Here is a 19,388-nt window from a genome sequence, read left to right as displayed (position 1 = left end):
AAGCCAAAGATTGTGCTTTACTTTAAAAAAAAAAGTAAGCATTTATCCCTCAAAACCCATAACCCTCTTCTGACCACACCGTTTATACAGGTGCCTATAGGTAGCTGTCACATATGTTATGCAGGTCTATATTTATCTAATTTGAGCATTTTACCCAGGTTAGTATTTTCATGTTTAATACCCCAAAATACCATATCACAGCAATGGACTTTCAACCAGCACACATTTGACTACTGATTTCACATATGCGGCTGGGACTAACTTTTCTCCTAATATGGTGATGGCACAGGCACTATTTAAATGATTCCTGAGCCTTGTAAATATACACCAGATGTATCTTTTGTAAATGTTACATTTTTCAACATCTCAGCATTTGTGAATAGTTGAAAGCGATGCCAGCCATGCTTTAATGGGGCACAGAAGCGTACTGCATTCAAAGAAATGGCACACCATTGCAATAGTCAAAATTACAAGTGCTGTCAAAAAGCTACATTTTTGCTTTATTGATTAGCACCAGGTAACACAGTGCTTCACATAATACCTTCATACGTGCCTCTTTCAGCTGATGATGTTTCCCTGCACATGGGAAACACAGAGAGGGATATGGAACTTCTAGGGCTGCCCTGGGGAAGGAGAAGGGCAGAGTGGCCGGGAGAGTCACATGAGGCCAGAGGTGGGGGCAGAAGGGCTATGGGAGCTGCCACTCCCACAGCCATGGTCACAACCCATGGCCATAGACATGCCCACCATCCCAGAGCTGGGGAGGGAACAAAGCTCACCTTTCCCACAGGTACTGATGCAGTTTGAAGCTACGACACATTTTCCTGCAGCTCAGGCTTCTGCTGCTTGGTCCTCCCTTGTTGCAGAGTTATCTCCCATTAGGGACTTCTCCGTGAGTACAGGGTGAATTCAGCATAAGAAGAAGCCACCTCCTGGGCTTTTCCAGACCTCTCTTTTCCCCTAAGCTTTTCCTGGCTTTCCTGTGTCATTGCAGAAATCTCACAGAAGACCCAGGAGCACTTGAGTAACAGGTTATGGGAAATGTGCTCTCTGCATCTTCTACCTCCTGGCACTTGCCCATCACCACCACATCCAAACTGCCCCCACGGTCTCCCCGTTAGCATCAGGCAGTAAAAGGAGCTGTCAGAAATCAGCCATCACATTTGCCTAAAAATGCAAATTTTTGTGGAATTTGTCCACCAACTCTCTCACAGATAAGAGGAAAGACCTTTATAATATTGCACAATTACTATTATTTGCAAGACAGAGTGCTTTTGCTCAGTGAATTTTGTGCTGTAATTGCACCATGCAACTCAGTTCAGCAAACCAGCTAAAATCAGGGCTAGGTGACACAGGACAATAAACTTAGAGGGAATGGACTAGACATAATGCCCCACTACAAGTATTATTTCCAAGTTCACAGGCTTGCAAATTAAAATGTCCCTGGACCAGTGCCATAAAAAAGAACATTAAAAATCAGGGGAAGAGGTCTGGGCATCTGTTAGAAGCATCTAATATATACCAAATGTGTATGCTGAGCTTCTTAGATATATGCATTGCTGAAATATAGCCTACGATTAATGTAAAAGCAGAAATGTTTTAATTGTATTTTTCCATTTGATATTCAAATGAAAAAAATATATCTTATTAAACACAACACTTGGCTTTGCTATTTTAATAAAAAATAAGTTGTTGAGGAAAAGAAAAGCAAAACTACTGATTCCTTTCCTTATGATGATCAAATGAGCCTTTCATGTTTGTATCTTATACTTCACTTTTTAGCATTTTGAGGCAAATAGCAGATATCAAAACTTAGTAAATAATCAAAGACTTATTCAGTTTTCCAAACTGTCATGCTGCTTATCTTGTAATAACTGATCTCTTAGGTAGCATAAGCTATTTAATTGCTACTGAAGATTATTTGAATGAAAAATGAGACAACATTCTCCCTTACCCCTCAAAAAGACAAAACTATATTCTTCAAAAAGACACATGCCGACAGATAGATTCTGATCTCTTCTACATATGCACAAGTGCAGTAGCTAATTTTACAAGATTTGATAGGAGCTGTGTATCTGAGATTACACCCTGTCCTCCAGACTGCACATTCCACATGGAAAATGACTTAATTTGGAAATAAATTTTGTTGCTGATAAATCCAGACTCTCAAGTCTCTGGGCATCCAAAGAACCAAACCTATTAAATTATTGTAAAAAACAGCTACTGCATTTTAAAGGGACTTTTTACAGTGTTGGCAAAGTGCGTATTCATGTATCCCCCCTGACATGATAGACTGTAATGGTTCCAGTCTGTCATGTCAACCATCTGCATATTAAACAGTCCCTAAGTACACATTGACACAGCAGACCCTAATAGCTCTGAAGCCGTAACAATCTATTGAGTCAATAATATGCATGTTAAAGAGCATCTCCTGTACTTCCATCAATATCTTTTATCTTTTCCTTAATTTCTATCTTCTTTTTATAGGTATATTCAGAGTTAAAGTTTTAGGAACCTTTATCCTTTAATGTGCTGCCACAGATGTGAAACATGTGGCACAGAGAGGCACATGCAGTAGCAAAATCCTTCCCTAGTATTGGGGCCAGACCTTAAAATAAGAACTGTAATATTTTTACACTGACAGCATACATTCTTCCAGATAAGGTGGAAATAACCCCTCTTTTCTGCTGGGCTGGACGCAGTGATAGTGAAAAACCCGGGAAAGGTTCCTGATGATTTCATGGGCTTTGGATGGAGCCCAGTGTGATGATACTCATTTCCTATTATGCATTTCCTTCTAATTAAATGAAATAGGTCACAGGGGGAAAATGAAACAAAAGACAAATGTATTTACTTACAGTAATATCAACCCCCCAAAAACAGCAATCAAAAACAAGAGAAAGATAATACAAAACATACTGTCTCTTCATTAACTTGAAATCATGTCTGTTACCACAGTCTTAATTCATTCCTGCATCATCTTGGGATCTTTTATACCATGGAAGAGAGAGACTGTTATTTAAGCATAAGAAAATGGAGATTTTACTTTTGGCTAAATAACTGGAGAGAAAAAATCTAATTTTCTTTTGCTTAACTTCACCATATCCTACTGCAATCCTTTCGCTCCCTGATTACAGGACTTCCCCATCTTCTTCCAATCTTCTTGGTGTCTATAAGCATCACAATTTGGCTTACACATTTAAAAGTGAAACCAAAGTACAATTTGTCTTTCCAAAATGTAGACCTAAGGACAGGGAGGTCACCTGACCCTATCAGCAGATCTTAGCTGTCCTAAATTCCCTTCTCCTTTCCATTAATTTGATACCGATGTATCTTTGATGCACATAGGGATTTATTCCAGCATATTCTTGATTAACCTTCACTCCAGAGAGGACAGAATCATGGTACTCTCCTTCTTGCTTTCCAGGAGTGTGCAGCTTATCCTTCCTCTGCCTTGCACCATTCCACATCCCCATGACACACCGGACCAGATCATCTACTTCTGTGCCTCATTCTGTACAGCATCCCTTAACTGCCTGACAAGCACGGAAGGCACCTGCCTTCTATGAAGTCCTTGGTAACATCTCGTAGCCAGCAGGCTTTTCTTCCCAATGCAATGGTAGGGAAGTGGGTCAGATGTCTACATTAATGCCCAGGGATTTGCCCAGCCATGAGGCATGTCCTCAGAACCTCAGACTAGTGCATAAACTTCATCTTATATGTGTTGTCTACTGTGTGTCTTATCAGGACAGGACTTTCTAAACTATGAATAACACATTACTCAAAAAGCCACAGTAGTCACCAGTTGACCTTTTTCACTGAAGATCTAGCAAGCAGATTTAGTTTTGGGCAGGATATGTTTTTCTTCCTAAACGAAAAAAAAAGCTATTTAAAAAAACCTAAGCAAATGAACAAAACCTAAAGAATGGGTGCCATTAAAACAAAAAAAGAAAAAGTAAAAGTCACTGAAAGTCCTGCTATGTTGCCTGTATTTCCTTTAGCTGAGGGAAGCAGCCCCAGTGTAGCTCTGGAAGTGCTTGTTCCTACAGAAATGGCTTGTTGTCAAGTCCTCTCTGTGATGCTGCAATTCATCACCAAATTATATATGAAGCACAGTCCTCTCTCCATAATATTATGGGTACAGCCATCTCCATTTGAGGAATATAGGTCCTCTCTGGACCTCCTGCAGGAGATCTCCTGCTATTCACTCTGGTACTTGCTGCGGAGTGACCCAATAACCTAGACCAGTCCAGCTCTGGTGAAGGCAGTAACATCACACAGCAACCACACAGCAGGTCTGGATAACTTATGACATCCCTTCCTCCTCTGCCTTCTGTTTGTGCCTGATGAGCCTTTTAGGCTTCCCAGAACTTAACAGAATTACCAGGCAATGGCAAAGAAGGACAGGAGGAGGGCTGCTGGCCCCACAGCCAGAGTCCTTTAACAAAAATCCTCTGCACCAAGGGTTACTGGTAGGTCACACTCACTCTGGATGGCAGTGCTTCTGGGAATTGTTCCACTGATTTAAGTGGATAGGTTGCCCAGTCCAACTTCATGGACTTAGAGCAACTGATACCTGCCACCAAGCGAAAGAAGAGCCACCAGCCTTGGTCCGTAAATGAGATCAGTAAGGGAGATGAAGGGAGGACAATGAAGGAAACATAATGCTGTAGGTGAAGCGCTCCATGTTCCCCCAGCAACCTTCTTGTGCATGATGTGAATGTAAGGTGGGCTCGCTTCCTGCTGCCTTGTCCTCCTCCTGCACAGCCTGTTCCATGCCCAGCTGCAGCTGAGCCTACCCCAGGCTGGCCTGACCCTGAATGGAAAAATTCCCAATTACTTCAGTGAAGAGGGCTTTGTGTCCTCAGACAAATGCAGGAGAGCAAAATTTGGGTAGGGCTATGATTTCACTGCCTGTGTGCATAGGATGTCTCCTTTCCTACACAGAGGAACGCTGGCCACCCTTCCCACTTTTTTGGTTCTCAGTGTTCATCACTGCACCTGGAGTTATCTCCCATTTACCAAGGAGTTGATTTAAGTGTCTGACTCAGTCACATATGTTTGGCTCCCTTATTCAGAGTAAGATTTGGCCTACTAGCTGTGAAAACAGCTTATATCACATGTGCTGCAAAGCCTAGCCAGAACAGGCTGAATAAAGGATGAAGTTTAATCATGGAAATGTTGACCTACAAATAGAGAACAAAATGTTAAACCACATGGTATAGGGTGCTGCACGCCCCAAATATCAAGGAGAGATAAGAAGAATTGAACACATTTGGAAAGTAAAGCTTACTGTTTGGGGTTTGGTTGGGTTTTTTTTTTACTTTTTCTTTCTGCATATTCGAAGAGTCAGACCCACACTGTTCCCGCTCGCAATGACACCCTGGCATCCGAAGAACAACATAACACCCACCACAAAATGCTACTGCTGGCTGGCGCCGTCTAAAGCAGCAAGGTTTGGTGAGGGAGGTGAGACTGCCAAAGGCGGGAGAGTGGGGGAGTCACAGAGAGTGGGACCCGGCCGCTAGCGTGACTCCAGTCTATGGGACCTGTACAAACTAGGGAGAGGTAAATGTGACGAGAATTAAGATCCCTTTCATCTTGTGTCCTTGAAAACTAGTCCTGAGTTACCTCTTACAGCTGGGGAGTGGGGGGATGTTGTCATTATTTACACACCACCTTTCAGCTGGGACATCCTCACCTTTGTGTGTTTCACACAAAGAAGGGCAGTGTTTTTGTCAGAGAATCCATTTCCATTTTTAATCACAACCATCACACAGGCAGTTAATCTCATAGGATGGGAAAACTTTCTCATAGGCTTTATTTAACATAATTTTGGGTATTGCAAAGGACAAAGAATAATTTTTTTAATCAGTCATCTTGCTTTCAATAACTCGTCGGCTTTGTCTTTAGGTACACTACATTTTAAACAAATGTAGTTAACAGCAGCCGGCCAGGCCTTACTGACTGACAACTGTTCTTTACAGGATTTCTATGTGCCAAAGAGCTGGACAGTAATATCCATTTGGTATTCATGGAAGGTACTTGCAGAACAATAATGACAATAATTGCTTCTGATTCTTGTGTTTACAACACTGCCAAAGTATCATTAGAGCCTTATTTATAGATAATAATGCTTATTAATCACACATATTTGAATTTTGGAATGTATTAGATTAATATTCTTTTGTAACTTGGTTCTGTACTAATGCTATGAAAAGCACTTTCTGAATGCACCCACTGGGAAGTGCTTGCCTCGGTAAAGTAAAAGCATCCAAGCCATCTGCAGGTGAGGGACAAAGGGCATACCTCTTCCTCAGCAGGCAAACACCAAAGCCGGACACACCAGTTCCAAAAGCAGCTCCTTTGGATTAAAATCAGGGGCAGATGCCTGAAAAAAAATACCGTGAAAGGTGTGATAGTAGTGTTGTTCTTGAGCTTGCTTTTTGATGCTCTATGAAAAGGTTTGTTTTCTACTGCTTTATAAAGAAACTGGGTTTGGAAGGTGAGGAATAGATCCATCTATCATCTCACTCTCTAACAGCCCATTCTACCCCACGGGAGAGTTTAGCCTGGACCTTAGGATTCCTTATCACTCAAGAGGTTGGCAATGAGAAATATAGGAAACATACCACAAGAAAACACTCTTAGTTTTGGTTATTAAATAATTCCAACTCTATCTCAACACCTTCTACAATTCAATAGCATGATAGAAGAAAAATAGATTTTTTTAAAAGACATTTTCAACACATGAAAGTGCCACCCAAATCTAAATACCAACTGCCCTATATTCACATCCTCCTTTGTTTCCCTGTAGCTCATTACAATGGTGAAAAATATACCAAAGCAACATACAGTGCCAAACTCTCCAATTTTTAGTGTGTGACCAGCTCCATAAATTTGTGTTTAAATAAATAAATTCCAGAACAGTGTAGAATGTTGTATTATTATTATTATTATTTTAAGATAGTCCTTCAAGCAAATTTGCAGAGGCTCTGTCAGCTTAGAGACAACATTTCCATCTGTTTGGTTGGGTTTTTTTCCTTTTTACCCACTGCCGATGCAGTGTAACTACTCCAACACCAGAAAGTAAAGAAACTGGGAAGCAGGGGAGCGGGTGTTGTTTTTTATTCTGTGTGTCCATTTTGTGGTTTTTATGGTGCTCCCTGCACATTGAGGATAACCTGTTGCTAAGTGTCACAGCCCCATTGTCTCCAGGGATCCTTTACAGTGGCAGAAAAAAAAAAAGAAATAATTAAAATGCAGAAGCTTTAAATTTTGAAGAACACTTGTGGCTTTACCACAACTCCCCCAAGCTGCCCCTAGCCAACGTTTTAACACACAAAATTACAAAGTGATGTTGCCCCTTTAAAATGTTTCACCTATTAATATTCCAGTGAGCTTTGCTTACTGTTTTTAGAAAATGCCAGTATTGAGGTTTCCCAGGAATTTCAAACCTATCAAGACAGCCAGTGCTGAGCACAGTCCAATCATCTCTAACTGAAGCCAGGATTTAAAATTTTAAAAACCGTAATAGAGAGATAGACGAAACCAAAGTGCAAAGTTGGTGTCAGGATGCGGAGGGAAGCCCTGTCCCTATGGGTTCTGCACAACAAAGCGGAGCAGCCCTCCCATCCCAGAGACCCCAGCTCCTGCTAGGGGCTGTGGGGCCAGCTTGTCCTGGGCATTGCTGGGGGGAGGGTCACAGCTTCAACCACCACTTGCAGACAAAGGAATTATTCCTCAAATGTGGGCACAAGGGACACAAAGAGCTTTGGATTGGGTTCCTTTCCCAGCTGCAGCTCAATACCATCCAGTCAAAACTGATCCCAAAACTTGAAAGTCCTGCACTGAGGGGACTTTGATCAATAACTAGTCATGGGTTTTGGTTCTTCTGCTAGTCCTCTTCTGAAAAGAAAACCCATAGCCCCCAGTGCACACAACCTGCTACAGCATTCACTGGCACAGAAGCATGTGCAGATACTCTCCTCTCCCCAGCCACTGCTGGCTCCCCGAAAAGTTTGTTATATTTTCCTCTAGGTTTCAGAGTGTCACAGTGCAAAAAGCTGTCCCTCTAACAGGTGTGTGAAATCTGCATCTTATTCTTTCCTAATAGTTATGAAAATAGCTAAGAGAGTTCAGTAAAGGATCCTAATTTCAGAAAGGCAAATCAGCAGCTTACAAAATCATAATTCACCCTCTGCAGTTTACAGACTTCTTATTTTCTTAACTGAGTAGTGAACAATGATTTCTATTGTTTCTCTTTTTTTTTTTCAGGGCAGTAGTGTTTTAATAATTTTTTCTACCTCTTAGAAGAAAAAGGCAAAGCAAACAGTTATCACATGAGGAAAGGTACATTTGCATTTTATATACGTATAGCTAATGCTAAACCCACACAAAGATAAAAACAGACATTTCCAGCTATAGAATTTCACTATTTATTATAGCCAGACTTACACAAGTCAAATTTCCATGACATTTGACTTTCTAAAGAAAAATTGGCACTTTTTTAATGCTTTTCACAGTTCTCACTGAAGTTAAATGAAGGAGTGAATGCCCAAGGCCCTTGAAAAACAGTCGCTTTCCTGCAGTATCCCTTTTCTGTTTCTATCGGAAACCCCAGTATGAAAAAGCTGTCCTTCTTGCACAAAATAAGATGACCCTATAAACACTGCTCACATGCACCAGAAATTTCAGCATGAGTTAGGGTATGCAAAATCAAGTCTCAAGTAAAATCCAAGTAAACAAGCAGCAAAATCACCCTCCTAACATCAAGTGAAGTTACTACAAGTCGCATTTTTGGATTTGTAGATATGGGATAAGAAAATCAAGACAGAAAAGTTTTGACTGGCTTGTTCACTAACCATATCTCAATAGTCACAAATTATTAAAAAGGAAAATTCAACTGGAAAAGTTCTAAACATAGAGGAAGTTTCATAAGTGTCTTTTTGTAGTATCGTTTTATTTGCTATATTTCTTACTAGGACAATATTACTCTGCGTGTATTTAACATTGAGTTTATTGTCAAATAATTATTCTTTCTGTTTTCAGATTGCATTATTGTTGTGTATTTCTCCCTCCACATACGTATCATGAACATTTTTCTTTCTTAGTTTTATATCATATATAACAACTAAAGTCTGGAATTTGTAGCTTCCCATCACCTTCATAGAACTGTAAGACACAAGTAGGAATAAAAAGAAAAACATACCTTTTCATCAAGTAGTCTGCTAACCAAAAGGAGAAAAAAAAAGCTTGCTTTGTGTATTTCTAAATAGTCCTCTAGGAGTCTTATACTTGTACTACATGCTATATATGGTTTCTCCCCCTGTTATGACATCTCTGATTATTTAAAAAAAACAACTCTCCAAAATGTTAAGGCACAAACCTTTGTACGGAATACTTTTAGTATGCTTTTTATTCTGACAAGATTAATAATTATCCTATAAGCATGACACAGTGTTTTAAAATGTTTTTTCCTGCTATGAGTTAGGATTGTACACATAAATGTGGAAAGAAAGGTTATTTCACAGCAGAGAAAAGCATATTTAAACAAACTGTGATTAAATGGTAAAACTGCTTAAAAAGGAAAAGCATGGGTTTTTTCTCACCACAGTTATTCTGAATTTAAAATACCCATAGTAAATTTCCAAAGGACACTGGGCATTTGTAATGAAAACACAAGCTACTGAAATTAATGAGAGATAATTGAGAGAACCATAGCAAATGTCCCAGAGCTTTGGCCAAAACTGGACAGAAAAAGATCCGCTTGTGTAGCAAGTGATAACTGCGTGCCCTCCCTACCAACACCACTCTGTCTTCTTCTGTGGCACCTGCAACCAGCTCATGGTGGGAGCAACTGGCACTGTGGGAACCAGTCTACAGACTAACCAGACATTTGCTGTCCTTCAACAAGACACCTCACAAGTGCTGACAGTCCTCATGGCAGCCTTAAGTCTTTCCCAAAACACACAACTGCCCTTTCTGCTTACCTCATACATATCCAGCACTTCCCATTGATGCAAAGACGCAGGTATGGGGTTTTTTCGATCGTTCAAAATGCTCAGTAATGCATATCCTACTCATTAGTATGTTGTGACCACAATTATTGCTGGCCTGATTCACTAGTCAAAGTGTGTAGGATGTAACCCTTAGACAGCTGAGGCATAAGGGCAAGATCAATGTGGCCCTCATACCTAACTCCATTCACATCATATAAATGTAACAATAATCTCTCCGTTGACATTAAAGTCTAATGGAAATATTTCAGGGAGCAGAATGAGAGCTAGGTCCTGCTCATTCCAATCAAACAAAACTCCACATGGCTTCAATGAATGGGACAAGCAAGATTTGGCCCATCTTGAGCAGCACAGGTTTGGCTTCCAGATGCTGAGCTGTACCCACTCATTGGAGAAGGACAGTGAAACACTGGAGCCAATAGACCTTGAACTAAGGAGAGTACAAAGGGTAACACCTTGTCTGCACTTGAACCGATGGCAAGGCAAGGAGCAGCACCCAATTTGCCCCTGAGCTTTAGTGCTGGGCTTCAACCATGGTACAGTCTTTCTACTAACTTTACTTGAAGGAGAAATTTAAAAAAAATGTAATGTCAAGTGCCAGAGGGCCCACTTTTTCACAACATTAAACTGAATCATATCAGCTCCCATTCTAAATATAAAATATGATTGCATTACTTGACTTCATACTTTTTATAAAGGTCCCGTTGTGGTGGAGTTTCACACGGTATAAAAGCCTATACAGGTATTATGGGCCATGTCAGTCCATTTCATCTAATTAATCATCTGCTTAAAAATGTTTTTCTTGAATCATAGTAGAAAAAATAAAATAAGTGTTCTTTTTTATCATTTCCAAAATTAAATTTATATTCCACAATGACCATATTTCATGTGCAAAATAACAAGATGTGCTTACATACCTGACTTCCCTCCTTTAGTGAGTTGCTTCATTTGTAAAACATTGCATATAAGATTAGAACCTAAAATGAATTACTTGGTTTTTCTTGATATGAAATCTTGTTTAAGTTCACAGCAATTTTAAATATGATACATTTAAAATATTAATATTTCCCATATATTATTCACTGACTTTCAGGTTTCATCTCAAGTTAGTGGCACTTCATATTTCAAAGGAAAAACTGTTTCTTTTTTTCAGTACTAATGTTCTATTAATTCACTTTGTAATATCATTCTGGTTCAGACAAATAAAATTGCACTAAATTGCTTATGCCAAGAATCGTGCTAAAGTTGTTGGCACTATATAAAATTCCATATTCCATTACTATTTTATAAGTTTTTTATATCAGTGGCATCTTTTTAGGCATAATTCACAGTCCCATTTAGTTAGTTCTAGAAGGGCAAATACACACAGAGGAGTTTTTTTGCTGAGATGGGGGTGTATGTAGGTATTTACAGTAATGTTTGAAACAAAAGTGACTTTTGCAATGTACCAGCTACCAACTCACAGTGAACCACCTTAATGACTTTTCCTTTATGAATATTTTTTGTTTTGGGCAGTTTTCTCTTCCAGCATGTTTTTTATCACACACATGTATAAACACATACATATGCACACACATACATTTGTGAAAAATAAATTTGTGGGCATACAGAAATACTTGAAAGGCCTCATATGCATATTATGCAACATATGCCATTCATGTATTCACTACATACAAAAAGAAAATTCATTTTATAGATACAAATAAAATATGCTAAAGAAGTCCTTAAAGGACCCATAAAGTCCTCAACATAGATGGATTCTTCATCACATCCAAAGAACTGAAAGACCCATGGATAAATCCAATCTTTTTATATGTTCACTTATATTTTATACTTTTTACATAAAGTCCACGTGGCCTCATAGCTATTTCCAGAGATGTGGATGAAAGTTACACCTGGATAAACTGAAAACTTTAATGAGTAATGCAGCATCTAATCCTATGAAATGCCTTGCTGGAGTGAATAATTACTAAGTGCTGGAGCAAAAGTAGCAAACAGCAGTAAAATCACCTGTAAATAGATGTGAGGAACTATAAATACACTTTAGCATTTGTATAGTTGACTTTCTCTGACTGATTTCTCTCATCAAAATCAAATGTTCAGGAGGCAGAAATCCAACTCCAAGGAATGCAGATTAATACATATATATGAATATATAGTCTGTGACCAAGTTTGCAACATTGTTAATAATGTATGCTCCTTTTCTAATGTCTAGTATTTGCTCCCTCGGCAATTTTAAAAATAAGAAAATTTGATCTAACTCTTTCAAAAAATAAATTGCAAAATAACTGATGCAAATCCCTGTCACTTGTGAACACAATGAAATTATACAGAAAGGAGCAAATGCAGGAGAGGCTCCTCCTCAAAAATAGAAACGAATGCCCAGTTCCTATACGGTCCTCAAATGGCAGGATTTTGAAACATGGATTAGACCTCAAATGCAAATTAACTTCGGAAGACAGGGAGAGGGGAAAAAAAATCAGAGACATACCAAGTCAAACACTCCTTTTCCTGCCTATCTCGTCCGCAATGGTAAAATAGGCTAAACAAAACAAGTGCACATCAAGATACAGCCAATTAAGGAATAGAGAGCGGGGGGGAGAGGGTGGAGAGGAAGGCACCTCACTGAGCACATGGGGAGTGGGAGCGCAGCATCCCACCATACCTACCTTATGAGTGTTCAAAGGAAGACAACTGGGGTAAATTGGAGCCAGCTTTGATTTTTGCCATCCGGTTGCACCCGGGATGCGGGGGAGTGGGGTGGGGCAGAAGGGTCGGTCTGGGCGGAGGTAGACGGGTGATAAAAAAAGTGGGGCTAAATACTGAGTGAGGGTGCCGAACGCTATGCAAATAGTTGGTCTTTGTTTGTCGGTTTTTTTTTGGGGGGGGCGGTGGGGGGTGTGAGAAAAGGCATCGTCAGTGGCGAGGTGAGTGGGTCCCCACACCGTCCGCACACGCGTGGGGGAGGGCGAGGGGAGTCGTGCGGGAGCGCCGGCGCGGGGCAGTGCTGCCCACCGAGGGGCGCGGGGCCGGGGCGGCGGGGCGCGGGGGCTGCGCCTTCCCGGGAGCAGCGGCCGCTCCAGATGGGGAGAGAGGGGGTGCGGACCCCCCTCCTTCCGTCAGTCATCGCCTCCCTAACCCCCCGACCGCTCCCCCCCCCGTCACGGCTGCCTCACCGCTCCCGGCGGCTCCCTGCTCAGAAATGGAGACCGGCAACTCTCACCAGAGCTCACCCGCATCCCACGGTCCTGAGGAAGGAGTTTGGGGCGGCGGGGGGAAGCGAGGCGTGGGGAGGGGGGGGGGGTTGTTTGAGAGTGACGGTGAGGCGAGGAGGAGGAGGAAGGAGGAAGGCTGGGAAGAAGGGGGTGGAGGGAGACGGCTTCTGAAATGGAGCCAGCCCAAACGGGAGACGATGCTGGAACAGGGGCTGCGTCATTTCGGGGCTGGGAGAGGGCTCAGCTCCCCTCCGCCGCTTCCCTGTCTGCAGGCAGGGAGGACAGATACCATCAGGCCAGGGCAGGGTGCGGGGCGCTGCGGGGTCGGGACCACCTCCGCCCGCCCTTCTCCGCAAGCCCCCGGGGCCGGGACGGGGAAGGAAAACCCCACGCTGGGAAAAGGGATAAGCCGCCTTCGGTCTGCTTAGCGATGCCAGAAAAGACAGGGGCAGGGAGAGGACTACGGGACTCATCGGCCACAAAGCAGTAGGCAGAACGGGTCACGAGCGGGGGCCCGAGGCAGGGCCAGCTCCCGCGGGGGTAACAGGGTCCCGGGACGGCGAGGGTAGGAGGAATGATCGGCATTTATAACGCCGGGGGAGGCTCACAGCCTTTCAAAGAGTTTCAGCTGGGTGAGTGGAAATGCCTTCTGCCCCTTACACATATGGAAGCACAGCGATCTTGGGGGGGGGGGGGGGGGGGGGCGGGGAGGGAAAGCAAATTTTCTGCTGGACAGTGGATCTCTTTGAGCCTATTGTTACGTCCTATGGTAGCAATTAAAAATAAACTTTCTTTCTGCAGAGAGGAAGTAGCAGAGACTGAGGGTCTGAAGCTAGCAAGTGGCCAGCAGCTACCCTGATCTTTTCTGGCCCATGCCAGCAAGGTGGTGGCCCAGCCCTGTACTGAAAGACTGTGGGCACAGTATGTTGCATGTCTGAGACTTAATAATTGGCCTGGGAATACCTCTTCTTCTTTCAACTCTTCCCATCCAGTCCAACACAGTTTCCTTCTGAAGCTCATCCCCCTCAAAAGCTTTCTAAATTCAGCTTCAAATACTCATGTTCACATATTTTTAAATTTTTTAAAATTATTTTCATACCATCCCTGTGGTCCCATGTTTAAAAAGCAAAGCTGCTCAGTGGCTTGAGACCACAGGTGCCATCATGGAGGTCCATAATGAGTATCAGTAAAAAGCAAGAGAGAATTAAATCCCCAGGCCAGATTATAGTGCTGGTACACAACCATGTACAGCCTTGTCCAAGCCTTCTACAGTACCTGCCACAGCAAAGGTGTTGCTTGTAAAGTCCTGACAATATTGACCATAGTCATTATTGTTATGTGCATAAATATTTTAGCTTCTTTTATGACTCTGCGCATGTGTGTGTGGGCAATATCTGTGTGCATGCTCATACAAACACATTTATATCTATGTATATATTCAATAGTGATGGGCCTGTTAAACTGAACAGTGATTTCTCTCCTACAGATAGTTGTATAATACACACATAGTGATGATACCTAAGGTGTTTGGGGGTGGGGATGCATAATATCTTATAAATTTGAAGTTTTTATCAGGCAGAGCAGATTACTTTAAGCGTTCAATTTCTCAGCGATCCAATTTTATTAGGATTTACTATCATTTGTGCTGCACATCCCTGGGGAAATAATGCTTTGATTAATGTAATCCTGGGCTGGGATCTGCCACATGCCCCTCTCCCAAGAGAAGGGCCCTGTTTGACAAACAAAAATAGAGCAGCAACTATTGCAATCTGCACTCACCTTTTGCAAGCACATAGACCCACATGCACACACAGACACAAAATATAACCTTCTCCTCCCCCCAACCCCAAATACAATAGCAGCATCTCAAAACAATGTGCACTTATTCATTTACACACAATGACTCTGATTCAATGTGGGCTGTACAGTCCAGCCCTCAAATGCATAGAGACGGCCCAAAAAGGATTCTGCCCTGTCCCCCGCTGAGAAGCTGCAGCATCTCTGGGAAGCTCAATGCTTCTCTGTGTTCCAGGCCCTCCTTGGGCTCCCAACATTTCTGCCTCTTTGTTTCCTACTGCAGGGCTTTGGGATTTCACAAACCGATTTCAAGTCTTCTCCTTCAGACCCAGGGGCTGGAGAAGCTGTCCCTCCAAGACTCCCTGGCACCTACTGGGGGGACATGTACCTCTCTAAACGGGCCCTGGTAAGTGAATCACAGCCAGGCACTCTGCTCAGCTCACAGGGAGAGTGGGGGAACCCAGAAAACAACATCAAAGAGAAAGACTTGTCACATACGTTTTAAAGGGAAAAAAAAAAAGAAGTATTCCTCTGCCTTTGGGGGTTGCTGGGGTTTGAGCATCTTTGTTTCAGCCACCACCACCACCTCCCCGCCCCCCCCCCCCCTTCTGTTTGTGTCAAAGGCTGGCAGGAACAATAGCGTTTAAACAGAAGTAAATATGCCCAGATCAGAGCCCAGCCCCAGAGAAAGGGAAAGCTTTCTTTATATCCCTAGGTGAACTGGCCTTGTTCCTCCCTTTCCTCGTTCTCCCCTCTCTCCCACAAAACAATGCCCATTCCCGGCAGCCCATATAGCAGTTTAATGTTGAATTTCTTCCTTCCACCCTGCCGGAACAAAGCAGGTCCCACTGTGCCTGAGGAGGACATACGGTGTCACAAAAAGGGCTCTGGCAGCACTCGGGCCACTCTTTCCCAAGTCCGGAGTAATAAATCCAGGGGAAGGAGGGGAGGGATCTACAGTCTGGAGATAAGGAGGGATGCAGTTTGCGCCAGGGTTTTCAATAAGCTGCTGCTCTCTCCTTCGTGTTTACCCACTGACCCCCAGTACGGTGACTCAGCGATTACAGAGCACTGGGTGTCTGCGTGTGTAAGGGTGTGAAGGGGAGCGGGGGGATTTCCTCCCCCTTTTCCCTTTCTTTTCTTTCCTGATGAAAAACGTTGCAATTACATTTCTGCATGCTGATCAGAGAGTTCAAATAACAAGCCTTAAACGCGTTATCAGGCTCTTGTTAAAGAGGGAAGAGGGAAGTGAAGGGGGGAACAAATCCAGACGTATATGCCTGGATGTATGCATACCTATATAGATACATATTTAAATGACAGACTGCTACAAGAAGAGATGGGCTGTTGTTCAGACCGAGTGCCTTCACCCCAGCAGATGAGGAAAGAGCCTCAATTTAAAACACCAACCAAACTAGAGAGGAAAGCAACATGCACAAATCACTCCAGGGAAAAGTTATTTAGACACAATCTCTAGATTTTCCCAGTGCAAACTGACTTTTCTATCGGGTTTGATCCAGTTTTCCTGCTCCTCTTTCCTCTCCCACCCCGGGGGGGATCCATCCCTATTTCGCGTTTTCCTTCTCAGAAGTGGCTCCTGCCGCCCCGCCCGGGAGGGCGTTTGCCGGGACCTTGGCGTGGCCGCGGCCCGTTCCGCGCCCGCGGAAAGGCCGGCGGGGCGGGGGTGGTCCCCCGGGGACGCGGGGTGGCGGCGGGCTTTCGGGTTCCAGCCTCCGCCCCCCACATTGCTGCCCCCCTAACTCTTGGCAGGCGGCAAGAAATTGTTTCAGATGTCGGGTGGTGGGGCTGCATTTAGAGAGGGGAGGAGGGAATAAATGCAGGGAGATGATGAATAACTTTAACTTTTGACTGTAGGAGTCATGATGGAGTTGAGCGAAGCTGCGGGGAAATATGTCATTTAATCCCAGGGCTACTGAAGTCCCTTTTATCAAACGTCGTGATGCTGGAATTATACTGCTGTAAAAGCGACTGAGTACTTAAAAGTATCCAACATCAGGCAAATGTATAGATTGGAGGAATGGGTGTAAAATGAAGGCACGTAGAAACTAATCACAGGACCGTGAAAACCCCAAGAGGATTAGATAAATATAAATAAATGTGCATTAAAAAAAAAAAAAAAGCACGATAAAACTCTAGCTGCTGTATTCACACAAGGAGAACAGACAGCGTGTGCATGTTTGTGTGCAATGCCAAAAAGAGCAGCCTTAAGGTTGACCTACTGCAATCTGCACTGAGCTCCTCAGACAATAGACAAGTTCAAATGTCAAAAAATCTAATAATAATAACCAGAGCTGCCAAACTGCACGAACTGTTTTCTGGTGTATCACAATTATTCACCCTCATATCCACTAAAAGACTTCCAGTCCTCATGCGTGTAAAAGAAAAACTATGCAATGCATATGAATTTTTTTTTATCACATGTGAAACGCCATTGAGATGGCAAGCACGCAAATCAAAATGATATCATGTCTAATAAAAGCAGGGCTAAGGTTTTCACAGTCTCTTTTAAAATACTCCAACTTGTAAATCCCCTTTTAATGTCGCTACATGCACAATTATTCTTATTAATAAAAATCTACATGTTTAAGGGTCTGGATTGAAACTATGTATCCCTCTGATTTTAACATCGGTGGGAGCATTAGGTTTCCATCATATGTAATGTGTCTACGTTGAGCTCAAGTCAACAGATAGATTGTTCCATTCATTTGGCAACTCTCATTACAGTCCGTGTGAGGTGAACCCTGAGCAAGACACGTTGGGTAATATCAAAATTATGCAGCTGGGAAATAAAGGAATCTTGCTTTGCATGTGCGGTTCTGTATTATTGTTCTAATTTATTACAGAACCCGAATTGCTTTGTTATGCTCAAAACAACAAATAAGGTTCTGAGTGAAGCCTTCAGAATAAAAGGTATGGATAAATGATCTGCCTGCCTATTGTGTTTATCGTTATTATAGTCAGCCTCTAAAAGTAATCTGTGTATTTTCCTATTTTCTCCAGATTGGTTAGTGCAATATCCCTAGTGCAGCTATCAACGTGGTCATAAGAACTATGAACTACAGCGTGGGTAAGCTTGAAAAACCCAGAGCAGATCGCATTAGCCAAGAACGCTACATATCTGGAAGCCAGTCAACTTCACGTTTGCAGCTGACTGCTGTATTATGCACGAATGTGTTTTACATATAGCAGACTGTATACGGAATATGTCTTTATGTTTAACATTTTAATTTGTAAATGCTAATTAGGCAGTTGGTCTCCACGGTTATATTAGTACATACCTAATCATTTCCCACTATAAGTAAATGAATACTAAATACGGTAAACACTTTCTTTTTACTATTTCCACGACAGTATCTCTTCTACATCCATTTTCCAAAGGCATCCATTAGGACAAAATAGGCATTTATTTTAAAAAAGGGGAGGAAAAAAATGCACTCTGTAGCACTCTTATAATTGGGGTGCCACGGCAGGCATGGAGCCGGCAATCCTGGCCGGACCGGACTCTTCCAAAGGCAGCCAGAAAAGTTTACTTTTGCCGAATTAACTTGTTGCTCGTTTTTGCGTTAGTTTTTCTCTCGCTTGCGGTACCTAGTCGCCTGCTGCTGCTAACTGGCGCAGGGACACAGCAGAGGAGCTGAGCTTCTAAACCCTGTTTTGTTTAAAATATAACGCAGGTTACGCTTGGAGGATTGGGGGAAGGAGGGGCAGAGGAAAGCTGGGGGAAATCCGCTCAATCCCGACCCCGGGATGATGAACTTTGCTGGGCTCTTTCAACTCCAAAACCCGCCCGCTTCACAGGCGAGGGAAATGTTCACTAAACTGCAAATCTCGAGAAAGTGACCACGTTTCTGAGGAGAATTGAGCTCTGGAAATATGTTTTAATAGTCTGGAATATTCCTAGCGCTCATTGCGCCAAACGCGGTAGGTGGAAAGTTTCGTTCATGTAAATATCTCAACCATTTTACCTCACGGTCAATACACACAGAGACTTGACTCCGTTTTCCAAATGAAGCCCCACGAACACTTTAAATGGAAAGTGTAGAAAAGTGTAATAAGTGTAATATCTTGTAGGTCGTTTTCTGTCTTTGATTACTTTTCTCTCTCTCTCTCTCTCTCTCTCTCTTTTTTTTTTTTTTTTTTTTTTTTTTTTTTGCTATGCATGTGTTAGGCTTTTAGGCGGGGAGTTCATCTTGCCAGGTTCTATCATATTTATGGGCTGTGTGATTTCCAGGGTTCCAATTGGTCTTTCCTTTATGGAGGCAAGAAATAAAACTTTCCTTGTAGCACGGAAACTGCTGGGGCTCCACCACGGGGAAGCAAAGTGGCTCCAAGCTCC

The 19,388-nt window shown here is 42.6% G+C and overlaps 1 protein-coding gene across 16 annotated transcripts in view; it reads right to left on the bottom strand.

The window, feature by feature from the left end:
- LOC118689053 (proline-rich protein HaeIII subfamily 1-like) overlaps nt 1-19,388 on the bottom strand; it is a 66,292-nt gene that overhangs the window by 44,031 nt on the left and 2,873 nt on the right. For 2 of the 16 annotated variants that reach the window (XM_036387074.2, XM_036387082.2), the window contains exons 1-2: nt 13,253-13,810; nt 6,310-6,391 (exon numbers count right to left, since the gene is read on the bottom strand). The exons of 1 other annotated variant lie outside the window; for it this stretch is intronic. In XM_036387074.2, coding sequence (XP_036242967.1) covers nt 6,310-6,391; nt 13,253-13,707 — 537 coding nt within the window. In that variant the 5' untranslated portion in view covers nt 13,708-13,810. Of the gene's footprint in view, nt 1-6,309; nt 6,392-12,688; nt 12,799-13,195; nt 13,825-19,388 lie in introns of those variants that run through there. 13 more of the 16 variants (XR_004980558.2, XR_004980557.2, XR_004980548.2 and 10 more) reach the window with 13 other exon arrangements.

This window comes from Molothrus ater, chromosome 2 (assembly GCF_012460135.2).
Source record: "Molothrus ater isolate BHLD 08-10-18 breed brown headed cowbird chromosome 2, BPBGC_Mater_1.1, whole genome shotgun sequence".
NCBI classification, from domain to species: Eukaryota; Metazoa; Chordata; class Aves; order Passeriformes; family Icteridae; genus Molothrus; species Molothrus ater.
The sequence above is the reverse complement of the archived record's forward strand: the minus strand, read 5'-3'. Positions and strand labels throughout refer to the sequence as shown.